Genomic DNA, 11,349 nt, shown 5'->3' with positions numbered 1-11,349 from the left:
CACCCAGTTTCTGTTTTCCGCAGAGATCACTCCCTACGCGACTCCCTTGTCCATTCATACCACCCGTCCCTTCCCACCGATCTCCTTCCCGGCACTTATCCTTTTAAGCAGAACAAGTGCTACACGTGCCCTTACACCTCCTCCATCGCCATCATTCAGGGCCCCAGACGTCCTTCCAGGTGAGGCGACACTTCATCTGTGAGTCGACTGGTGTGACATACTGCGTCCGGTGCTCGCAATGTGGCCGCTGATTGTTCTCGTCCTGTCCATGAGCCTCATCCTGTAGTTTGCCTTGCCCGGCCAAGGGGTACTTCGCCCAGATCGGTCCTGGAGGTCCCTCGTCCCTTATCCTGTCCATGTGCCTCGTCCTGTCCTTATACCTCGCGCAGCCCAGGGCTACCTCCCCCAGCCCGGTGCTGGAGTTCCCCCGTCCTGTCCTGGAGTCTCACGTCCAGTCCGTTAACCACGCCACGACCTGAGGCCGCGTCTTGTCCTCGCCTAGATCCGGGGTCCAAGCCCGAGTCAAGACCCAGGTTTCGTTTCCTTGTCCAGTCTTCGGCTCGGAGTCCTAACCAAGGCTACAAGTTCCAAGTTCCACGTCCGGGTCCCTTGTCCCTAGTCCAAGTCCTAGGCTCCGAATCCTAGTCACGTCCAAGACCTGTGTCAATATCAAGAGTCAGTTATTCCTGACTTTCCTTGCTTCCTTGACACCTAGCCCTGTTCCTAGTCCCTCAGTGGCTGTGCCTTGCATTTGGGTCCGCCACCAACGCCCCCCTTATACAAGTGTTTAATTTTCGAAGCAACCTATTAGAACTGCAAACTAAAAGGTAATGAATTATGAATCCATTAGAAACACAAACACAAAGACGGACAAAATACAATTTTTGATACTGAGTAATATTATAAAAATGAACATTACCCCTTAAATGTGCCTATGCTGAATTTTATAATTCAGGCAAATGGTTAATTGCCATTGGTTAATTGGGGCAGCCGCTTATTTCGGACAATACTTAATAAAAAAAATAAATTGAAAAAAAAGTAATTTACTTGGAAAACTATGCCACTTAATTGTGAAAGGAATCTGTTGCCAAACAGGTTCTAACTAGTGTGAGGTACATGCATGCTATGTAACCATTATACACTACGCTTTAATTAAAACAACCGTTTTAAATGGCATCCCTTGCGTGCTCGTTTTCAAAAAGAAGTGACTTTTGTCATTGATCGCAGGCAAGTGATAAACAGTAAGACAAACTGGAACTGTTTTGCTCACTACGGTTTCAAGCATGCAGGCTTGCGGATTCCAGAAACGGTTGGGGTGAAATGAAACATTTTCAATACTTCATCTAGTTAGGTACTATGATTAATTTAAAGGTATCAGCAATCATCTTGAATGTTCCAATTGAAATGAGGATTTGGAGGTTCCAATCATCGCCAGCACTGTTTGAAAGCTGTCCACTCTCTGCACTTGGTGTCTCTGATGATTTTGTTTATTTACAGTCAATCAAAAGAACATGTCAGTGTACGCTTATTAAATTAAAGCACAATAATTAGAAACTAATACAGTTTTATGTACTGTAGTGATTTTGGTTGTGTTCTAATTAATTCTGTATTTCCTTTAAATACATAGTTTGTTACTTAATTAAATGGTAGCTTGTCATTTTTTATACCCTGTTAAATATTTCCAGGAAACATCGGCTCATTGGGGCAATCAATTAATCGGGCCAGAATGTCCAATTCCCAGTGTCCCCCGATTAAATGAAATGCACTATATTTGAAATTTGCGCAGATTCATTTCCGATTTCAAACAGAAACATTATAATAATCAGCACACTTTTCATATAAACAAAAATTAGAAATTCATTGTCCATAACTGAAGTATGCTTTCACCATATCAAAGATAATATCTATTTCAGCCATTACTGGCGTGTTGAACATTTTACTTTCATACATTTATGATAAGCATCATGAAATTCATCTATAACATGTATAAAATGTTCATGGAGACGATCTTTTTGTTGAATTTATCTTATTGCACCAATGTTTTCATATTGACAGAAGAGAAGATGTTTCAAGGTTTTCTTGAAGGTAGCATTGCATAGTGCATAGCAGGCTGGGTTCAGAGTACTGTTGATGTAACAGAGCCAGTATCCAATAGACCATACTGTGTTAGGGACACAGACTGAACATAACGTGTTAATGAGTACCATGACATTGTATGGGGTACAGGTGATGATAAATGCCAGCAAGACGGTCAAGACGGTCCTGGTCACCTTATTCTCCCGGGTTGCAGCTCCCTTCTTTTTCTCAGCAGGGGTCTTTGCCATCTTGTGGGCTGCGGCGAGCTCTCTGTCTTTACCATTCTTGCTGCTGTTTTCTGACACCATTTCAATTGCGGTAGCACAGTAGTCACTCTTTTGGGATTTCGTGACAACCTTTATGCTGGAGAGCTTGGAGCTGCCATTGCTAAAATGCCTTTGCTCACTGGAGATGTTTGAGCTCTCATCAATTGTTCTTTCCTCCGTCTGGATGGAAGGGACGACACTGAGGAAAGTCGAGTCATTTGAGACCCCCTTTTCCTCTCCTTGGCCACAATAATCCGTCATTACTTCACCAGCTGCCTTGCCGTTCTGTGTTTTGACATTCTGCATCTCATCAGGTACACTTGAAATGTTGTTATTATTCGATTTAATTCTTTTGCCTCGCACTAGCCTGAGAGAAATGGTACCTTTGTTTGACTCTGGCTCTTTCTTAACCTTCTTGACCCGACTCTTGCTAGCACGGGATATGTGCACATACAGAATAGTCATGGTAATAACAGGTAGATAGAAGGCTGCTATTCCAGTGCCAAAAGTGACAACTGGATTTGAGAAGAACTGTATATGACACTCACCTACTTTAACTGTCCGTCCACCTACAATGAACTGCCAGAAGAGAATGGCAGGAGCCCACAGGATAAATGACAGCACCCAAGCAGCTGCAATCATCATCCGTGCCATCTTGGTGGTTCTCTTCACAGGGTAGCTGAGAGGCTTTGTCACACAGAAATATCGGTCAAAGCTGATGATAAGAAGGTTCATGACAGATGCAGAACTAACAACATAATCTAGAGCCAGCCATAAATCACACACCACTGGGCCCATGGGCCAGTAGCCAAAGACGATGTAAATGGTGTAAAGGTTCATGGAGAACACACCAATAATCAAATCAGCACAGGCTAAGCTGAAAATAAAATAGTTGTTAATTGTTTGTAACTGTCTGTTTACTTTGATAGAAAGCATAACCAGAATGTTTCCGATAATGGTCACCAGACTCAAAGATAATGTTACAATCACAATGAAGATTGCTTCAACTGTTTTGTAAGCGCTCCCTCTTTCAATGTATGTTAGGTTGCTGAGAGATGAATTTGTCTGTGTTAAGTTAGCCATCCTTTCCCTCTGAGTTAGCATTGAAGCGGCCTGAACGTAGAAAATAGTAGAAAAAGGAGAAAATATTAGCAAACAAGCAATAAAGGATTTCTAATTGAAGCCTCACCAGGAAGAACACATAAGACCATCCGTTATTAAAAAAAAAAGATTATTTCTGAGGGATTAATTTTTAAACAGAAATCACAGAGATCACGTTTTGTACGTACAACATTACGTACGTAATTATGAATTAATAGTTAATAGCTGAATACTATTACCTAACTGAATGAATATGTTGATACCCGACATTGCAAACATGATTTCATTGGATTGGTCCACCTTTATGCACTTAAAATGTTGGGAAACCTCTGACCCTTTGGTTCCCTTATGTGCACGTGCTTCAAAAGGAAAAACTATATGAACAAGAGAAATACCAGAAATAACGCAAGAAAAACAGATGCACAGGATCATTCCTCTCCTACAGGAGGAACAAACACCCAATCCAATAAACTTGCAGTCAGAAGTAGAAATGAAGCAAAGTCCTTGAAGGAGAGAAGAATCTTGGATTGAGTTACGTCAGATCAACAGCATGTGTTTCAAAACAGACTGCTAAAGATCCATGTTAAAGGTGGTTTAACACTGTTGATTTCCTCTAGTTATGAAACCCATGAGAACGTTAAACAATGATGGTCTAATTTTCTTGAAACTAATAGCCTAAGAGGGGAGGTTATGAGTTGTACAAAAGGATAGTTGACACCTGAAGCCAAGAGGCAGCAATATCCTGTGGACATGTTTACTGGGTCTGTGGGGGATGGTTTAAACTAATTAGGCAGGGAGGAAGGAAACAGGAATTATAGATCTGAAGACGGGGTAGATGATATACAAGTAGATGCAGAGTGTAGTGATACTGTGAGGAAGGACAGCCTGATGATAGGGCAAAATTGCAGCCACTGGGATGAGTTGAAGTCTAACATGGTGGCAAAATCGTAGAGGGTAAGGAATATATGTCTGAAGGTATCATATCTGAATGCACACTGTAGAGTTTATGGAATAAGGTAGAGATTACAGTTATGACATTGTGGGCATCACTGAATCGTGAATGAAAGAAATTCATAGTTGGGAGATTAACGTCAAAAATACATTGTAAGGAAAGGACAGTCAGGTAGGCAGAGAGGCTGGAGTGGCTTTGTTAGTAAAAAAAATGAAATCAGATCCTTTGAAATAGGACACATTGGTTTGGAAGATGGAGTATCCTTGTGGGTAGAGTTAAGAAACTGCAAGGGGAACGAACCCTGATGGGAGTTGTATCCAGCACTTTGAACAGTGGCCTAGATGTGGGGTACAAACTACAACAGCAGACAGAAGAGGCATATAATAATGGAAATGTTACAATAGTCATGGGCTATTTCAATATGCAGGTAGATTGAGAAATTCAGGTTGGGGCCGAACTCCAAGAGATGGAATTTGTAGAAAGCGTTCAAGCTGGGTTTCTGGAACCTGTTGTGGTTGAGGCCTCAAGGTGAAAAGCAATTCTGGATTGAGTTTTGTGCTGTCAACCAGATTTCATTAGGAAGTTTTAGGTAAAGGAGACAGGTATCGTAATATGATAAATTAAAACTGCAGATTGGGAGGGAGAAAATAAAGTCGGATATATTAGTATTTCAGAGGAAAAAACGAATACTGTAACAGAAGCATGAGAGAGGAACTGGACAAGTTTAATTGGAAGAGGACAGTACCAGGGATTAGAGCAGAACAGCAATGGTCGGTGTATCTGGGAGCAATTCAAAAGGCGCAGGATAGATACATCCCCTAGTATTCTGAAGTTAACTGTGGCTGACAACCGAAGTCAAAGACGGCATAGAGTGAAATGATAACATAGTATACAGCAAAAATTGTGGGAATTTGGAGGATTGCGAAGTTTTTTAAATCTAACAATACGCAACTAAAAGTCAGAAAGAGAGAATAGATGAAATATGAACATAAGTTAGCCAATAATGTGATGATGCCAAAACTACTTTTTCAGAAATATAAAAAGTAAAGGAGAGACGAGAGTGGACATCGGACCACTGGAAAATTCCGCTGGAGAGGTAGTAATGCGGGAAAAGAAATGGCAGACAAACTTAATACGTATTTTCTGTCTGTTTGCACTGTAGAAGACACTAGGAGTATGCCAAAAATCCAAAAATATTGGGAGCATAATTGAGTGTTGTTGTTATTACTAAGGAGAAGGTGCTTTGGAATTTGAAATGTTGAATCTGAAAAAGGTAGCAGAGGAAGCTGTAGAGGTATGAGTCATGATCTTTTAATAATCATTAGGTTCTACAATGGCTCTGGAAGATTGGAAAAATGCAAATATCACTCCACACTTTAAAGCAAAAGAAAGAGAATTAGTAGCCAATCATCCTGACTTCAGTAGTTGGAGGTGCTGGAATTATTATTAAGGATGAGGTTTTGGTGTAGTTGGAGGCACATGATAAAGTCGGCAAAATCAGAGTGGTTTCCTTCAGAGGAAATCATGCTTAACCAATCTGTTGGAATTCTTTGAGGAAATCACAAGCAGGATAGACAACAGAAAATCTGTGGATGTTGATTGCTAGGAGTTTCAGAAGGGCTTTGACAAGGTACCGCACATGAGTCTGCTTAGAAAATTAACAGCCCACGGCACTAGAGGAAAGATACTAGCATAGATAGAAGGTTGGCTAACTGGCAGAAGAGAAGGAGTGAGAATAAGGGGACTTTTCTGGTTTGCTGCAGTCAATTAGCAGTGTTCCACAGAGGTCTTTGTCGGAGTCGATACTTTTCACGTTATACGTCAATGATATGGCTGACTGAATTGATGGCTTTATGCCAAGTTTCAGTATTACGCAAAAAGAGTTGGAGGGGCAGGTCGCGTTCAGGAAGCTAAAATCTGTCGAAGGCTTAGACAGACTGGGAACATGAGAAGATGGAATATAGTGTAGGGAAGTGTATATATAGTCATGTACTTTGGTAGAAGGATTAAAGGCATAGACTATTTTCTAAATGGAGAGAAAATTGAACAATCAGAGGGGCAAAGGAAGTTGGGACTCCTTGTTCAGGGTTATCTAATGGTTAACCTGGCGGCTGAGTCAGTGGTCGCTTTCATTTCAAGAGAACTATAATATAAGAGCAAGGATGTAATCCTGGGGCATTATAACCATTGGTCAGACCACACTTGGAGCACTGTGAGCAGATTTGGGCCCCTTATCTAAGAAAAGATGTGCTGGCATTGGAGAGGGTCTATAGAGATCCATGGGAATAAATGTGTATACAATTATTTTACATCAGCAAAATCACAAAATGCTGGATGAACTCAGCAGAGATTTACCAGAACATCGTGTGTGTTGCTTTAAATTTACAGCATCTGCAGATGTTTTCGTATTTTTTCTACATCAGCAACGTGTTCATTTGTCCGTTGCTAACACGACGTTGATCTGTCTATTATATCTCTGTTCGTATCTGTGTTTCGTTTGTGTGTGTGTGTGTGTGTGTGTGTGTGTGTGTGTGTGTGTGTGTGTGTGTGTGTGTTTGGCCAGGAAGGTGTTGAAGCATTGAAAGGCAGTTCAAAATGGGAAACTGCAAGGGCAGAAGTTCGTTGTCGGTTGGGCGCTGTCGGTGCACCTCGTTTACAGATGTACAATTAGACAGCAAATCCCTGAAATCTGTAAATGTGACTGATCTGTGATGAAGACAGTCTTTGTCATTAGAGCTGCCGCCTTATTTCCTCCAGATGAATCACTGCTTATATAACACCCACGCATTTTTGGTGCAGTTGTCTTCGATCGCCGGAATACTAATATCAGAGCCAATAATTTTAAATTAAAATGTTTGTTCAAGAAGCTGTAACTAAGAAAGTTAGTCAGGGATGCAACCATATCTCAGGAGACCGATACTTTGTATAAACCAGGGCCGTTTTGACGAAATCAGCTCAAAGTGTCGGCCCGAGCTGTGGAGTCGGGAGTAACATAATTCATATATTCTCACTGAAATGGATTGTTCTCTCATCTGGCAGACAGAGGAAATCTACTGTCCTTTTATTTCAGCATTTGGAATTCCCGGTAGGCCGCAGTGTCTCCTGCCGTTGATGGGAATTGAAGTTTAATTATAATATTGTGATCGTTTCTGTCGCTGGTTTTCACTGTCACCTGTCCAGTCCCGGTGTTCTGCATTTCAGGAATGGAATGGAAACACCGGGGATGTGTATTATGGCATCCGGATCGAAAACAAACTGATGCAAGAATTTAGCGAATCGCCCAACATCTGTGGAACAGAACGGGTTAGATAGCGTTCTTCCTGGTGTTTGTATTCAATAATTTGATGTTCTGGTTTCCGTGCTTTGGTCTTGTAGCAGCTGCCCTGTATTTGGGAATACTGGGTTTGCACAGCCCGTTGACACTAAACGAATTGATTGTCTGCAGTTGCACTTGAACGGTTGTCTGAGCTAGGTGCAACAATAAAACTATCTTTTGGTAGTAACAATTTAGCAAATGTGAGGAGTTCTTTTTCTCAACTTGCTGTTCTCTCTCTCTCTCTCTCTCATCCAGCGAACTTGATGGCGATTGTGATCCTGTCCCGAGGAAGGTGCGGTCTCTCCAAATGTGTCACTCGCTACCTGATGGGAATGGCAGTGGCCGATCTCCTGGTCGTTATCTCAGATCCGCTGCTGGGGTGGACTGCATCGTTTTATTTTCCCCGATCATTCCTTTTCATGACTCCTGTGTGCATTCTCGGTGGATGGCTGGTATTTGCAAGCACTGCCACTTCTGTCTGGCTGACTGTCGCTTTTACCGTCGATAGATGTGTGGCTATTTGCTGTGAGAAGCTGAAAACAAAATATTGCACCGAGAGAACGGCGGCTGTGGTTATCGGGACAGTGAGTACGCTGGCCTGTTTGGAGAGCGTTCCCTGGCACTTTGTATACGAGCGTAGAGAATTAATTGATGGCGTTCCCTGGTATTGTGCTCTTACATTGAGTTTCGAAAACTATCCCGCATGGACCGCTTTTGAATTGTTTTACCGCATTTTAACCCCTTGTGTTCCATTCTTTCTGATTTTGCTGTTCAATATACTGACAGTCAGGCGGATTCTAGCGGCCAGTCAAGCCCGCAAGGGGCTCCAGGGACAAAACAGTGGAGAGGCTGACAGGGGCCGGGAGATAGTGAACCGTCGCAAATCCATCGTTTTGCTCTTCAGCATATCCGGTAGTTTCATCTTGTTGTGGGTAACACGGGTGGTATTTTATATCTATCAACTAATTTCAATGAGATATGTTTATTCTGTCCCGGACCCCTGTTACATCGCAGAAGAGATTTCCGCGATACTGCAGGTTCTCAGTTCCTGCACCAAAACTTGTATTTGCGGACTGACTCAGAGCAAATTCAGAGAGGAACTGAAGAATGCGGTGAAATGCCCATTGAATCGGATTTTTATGAAGAGAGTTAGAAAACAAACAATGTGATGAACAGAAATACAAAGTAAACATGAGAAAATCTCTTAGATCCTCGAAGTCCAAAAACAAAACACACAAACTGAAGTTCCTGATGAATGGTGTCCGCCTCTGTTTATTCTTTCCCATAGAATAAACATTTGCATAAACCCTCCCTCTCTTATTAAATTGAAAGTTTAGGAGAGCCTGTTACACCGATTTCTCAGTTTTGACAGCACTGCCTGATCCCCGAGTATAATATCGTCTGCATGAAACACTCCTGCTCCTGTCGTGACCTGTCGTTACGTACACGCTCTTTTTCTCCTCCTTCACTACCTATGGGTTCTCATTCCCTCTGCCACCTTCAACTGTCTTCCAGCTAGAGAACTTTAACTGAGCTTTAGAACACAAAACACCGTACGGTAAGAATACAGATACTGCTACAGCCGCTGCCAGAGCGGGAGGGTGCACGGCTTCACAACATCTAGCACGATACCGGAAAGGCACTTACCTTTATGATTGCTGTCAACAATTGAGCGGTGATGGAGCGCCGAGAGGGAGCGCAACAGAGAACCAAAGTGATGGACAGCAGGCGAGTGAGAGCAAGAGAGAGAATGATAGAGTGAATTATATCAGGAATTTGTTATGCCAATATTCTCAGACGCATGGATAACAAGGAGGAGGAGACTTTAGGTCAAGGAGCAGTAAGGTGGTTAAAACCTTCGGGGATTTAGTCAATGAGGCGACCGAAACACATTCAGGCAAACATGCAGTAACAAATTATCATCATGGTCAGCACACCCATATTGCGCTTGGGGAAACGGACAATTTCTAAAACAATCACTCTCTCTCTCCCCCTCTTCCTACAGTCAATCTTCCGGGACCCCAATCACGGTCTCTCGCTCCCTATGGTCTCTGCCACTTTCGCCCTCCCCTCTGGATCGCTCTCCACACAGACTCTCTTCGTTCCTACTCTCTCTTTCTCTCAGTTGTACTCCATTACCTCTCCCCCTGGTGTCTCTGTCTGCTCAAAATCTCTCTCCCTTTTCCTCTCGCACTCCCAAATCGGTTTCGCTCTCCCCAGTCTCTCTCACTCTCGCCCGTGTCTCGCGCTGTCCTCAGTGTCTCTTCCCCTATTTCCACTCACCGCAATCTCGCTCTCCCCGTCTCTCTCTCTCCCCTGTCTCTTCTCTTCCAGTTTCGTTCCCCGTCTTCCTCATGTCTCTCTCCCGGATCCTCATTCTCCCAGCCACTCTCTACAGCATCGCTCTCTCACTGTCCCTCTCAGCCCATTATCCCACTCTATTCCATTCTCTTCCCTTCGATATCTCAATGTCTGCCATTCAGGCTCCCCTAGTCTCTCTCCCTCCTATTCTCCTCGATTTTTCTACCCATCTCTCTCTCCCCTGTCTCTTTCTTCCAGTTTCATTCCCCGTCTTCCTCACGGCTCTCTCCCCGATTCTCAGTCACCCTGCCGCGCTCTCCAGCATCGTTCTCTCCCCGTCCCACTCAGCCGATTGCGCTACTCTTCTTCTATTCTCTCCGCCTCGAAATCTCGCTGTCTTCCCTTCATGCTCCCCTAGTGTCTCTCCCTCCTACTCTTCTCGTCTTTCTTTCCCATCTCTCTCTTCCGCAGCCTCTCGCCGTCAGATTTTTATCCTCCCCAAAGTCTTCACGGGTACTGGTGAGCATTAAAGAAATTGCCGGGGATTCTTCATTGTTACCTTTTCATAAATACTCTTGCTGTACCAGGATTTAGAAATGGCGAGGACAGGAAATTAAATTCCAGCTGCAGCCACTAAATTTATTTCCAGTTCCATTTCCCACCCTGAATAAATGAACTGCACTGAGCTCAGAGGTATTATCACAACGGTGTTTCCATGAGGCCGACATGATTCCTATGGAGTTATATATGCGTGTTTACTTTTCCGATGGCCCAATCAAATCGGGAGCGAGACAGGAGGCAATTCAGAGACCTGTGAGTGCGTTTGCGAACGGAACGTTCGAGGGCTTTCAGCTTTTGTTCAACTGAACATTTGAATTGTGATTTAGAGAGGAGGCTACTCCCGGGACCGTGAGGGTGATTAAGATTAAAGCTGTTCTCACGTTCTTGAGGTATTTTTCTGGTGCACTGATCTCCCTCCCGGCACATATCATTGTATGAAAAACAAGTGCTACAGCTAGCCCTACCAATTAGGGTCCCAAACTGTCCTTTCAGATCAGGCGACACTCTGTACCGTGCTTCCGGTGCGACCTCCTGTAAAACGGCGAGACCAGTTCGCCAAGCACCTTCGATCTTTCCGCAGGATCCAGCGGGATCAGCCAAATGAATTCTACTTCTCATTCCTAGTCCGATCTGTCGATCCATAGTCTCCTCAACTGCCGGGATTACGTCACACTTCGGCTGGAGGAACAACATCTTATATTCTGGTTTTGTAGCCTCCGAGCTGAGTGTCGATTTTTCAAACTTCCACTTCACCATTTCCCATGCCCTTGCCCTTC

The 11,349-nt window shown here is 43.4% G+C and overlaps 1 protein-coding gene across 1 annotated transcript; it reads right to left on the bottom strand.

Annotated features, from left to right (window-relative positions):
* Window positions 1-2,021: 2,021 nt before the first annotated feature.
* LOC132386925 (muscarinic acetylcholine receptor M2-like) lies at window positions 2,022-3,425 on the bottom strand. Its single transcript, XM_059959280.1, has one exon. The coding sequence runs from the start codon at window positions 3,423-3,425 to the stop codon at window positions 2,022-2,024; it is 1,404 nt and encodes a 467-aa protein (XP_059815263.1).
* Window positions 3,426-11,349: the final 7,924 nt, after the last annotated feature.

Source organism: Hypanus sabinus, unplaced genomic scaffold, assembly GCF_030144855.1.
Source record: "Hypanus sabinus isolate sHypSab1 unplaced genomic scaffold, sHypSab1.hap1 scaffold_1398, whole genome shotgun sequence".
Taxonomy (NCBI): Eukaryota; Metazoa; Chordata; class Chondrichthyes; order Myliobatiformes; family Dasyatidae; genus Hypanus; species Hypanus sabinus.
Note: the sequence above shows the minus strand (reverse complement) of the source record. Positions and strands in the feature narration are given on the sequence as shown.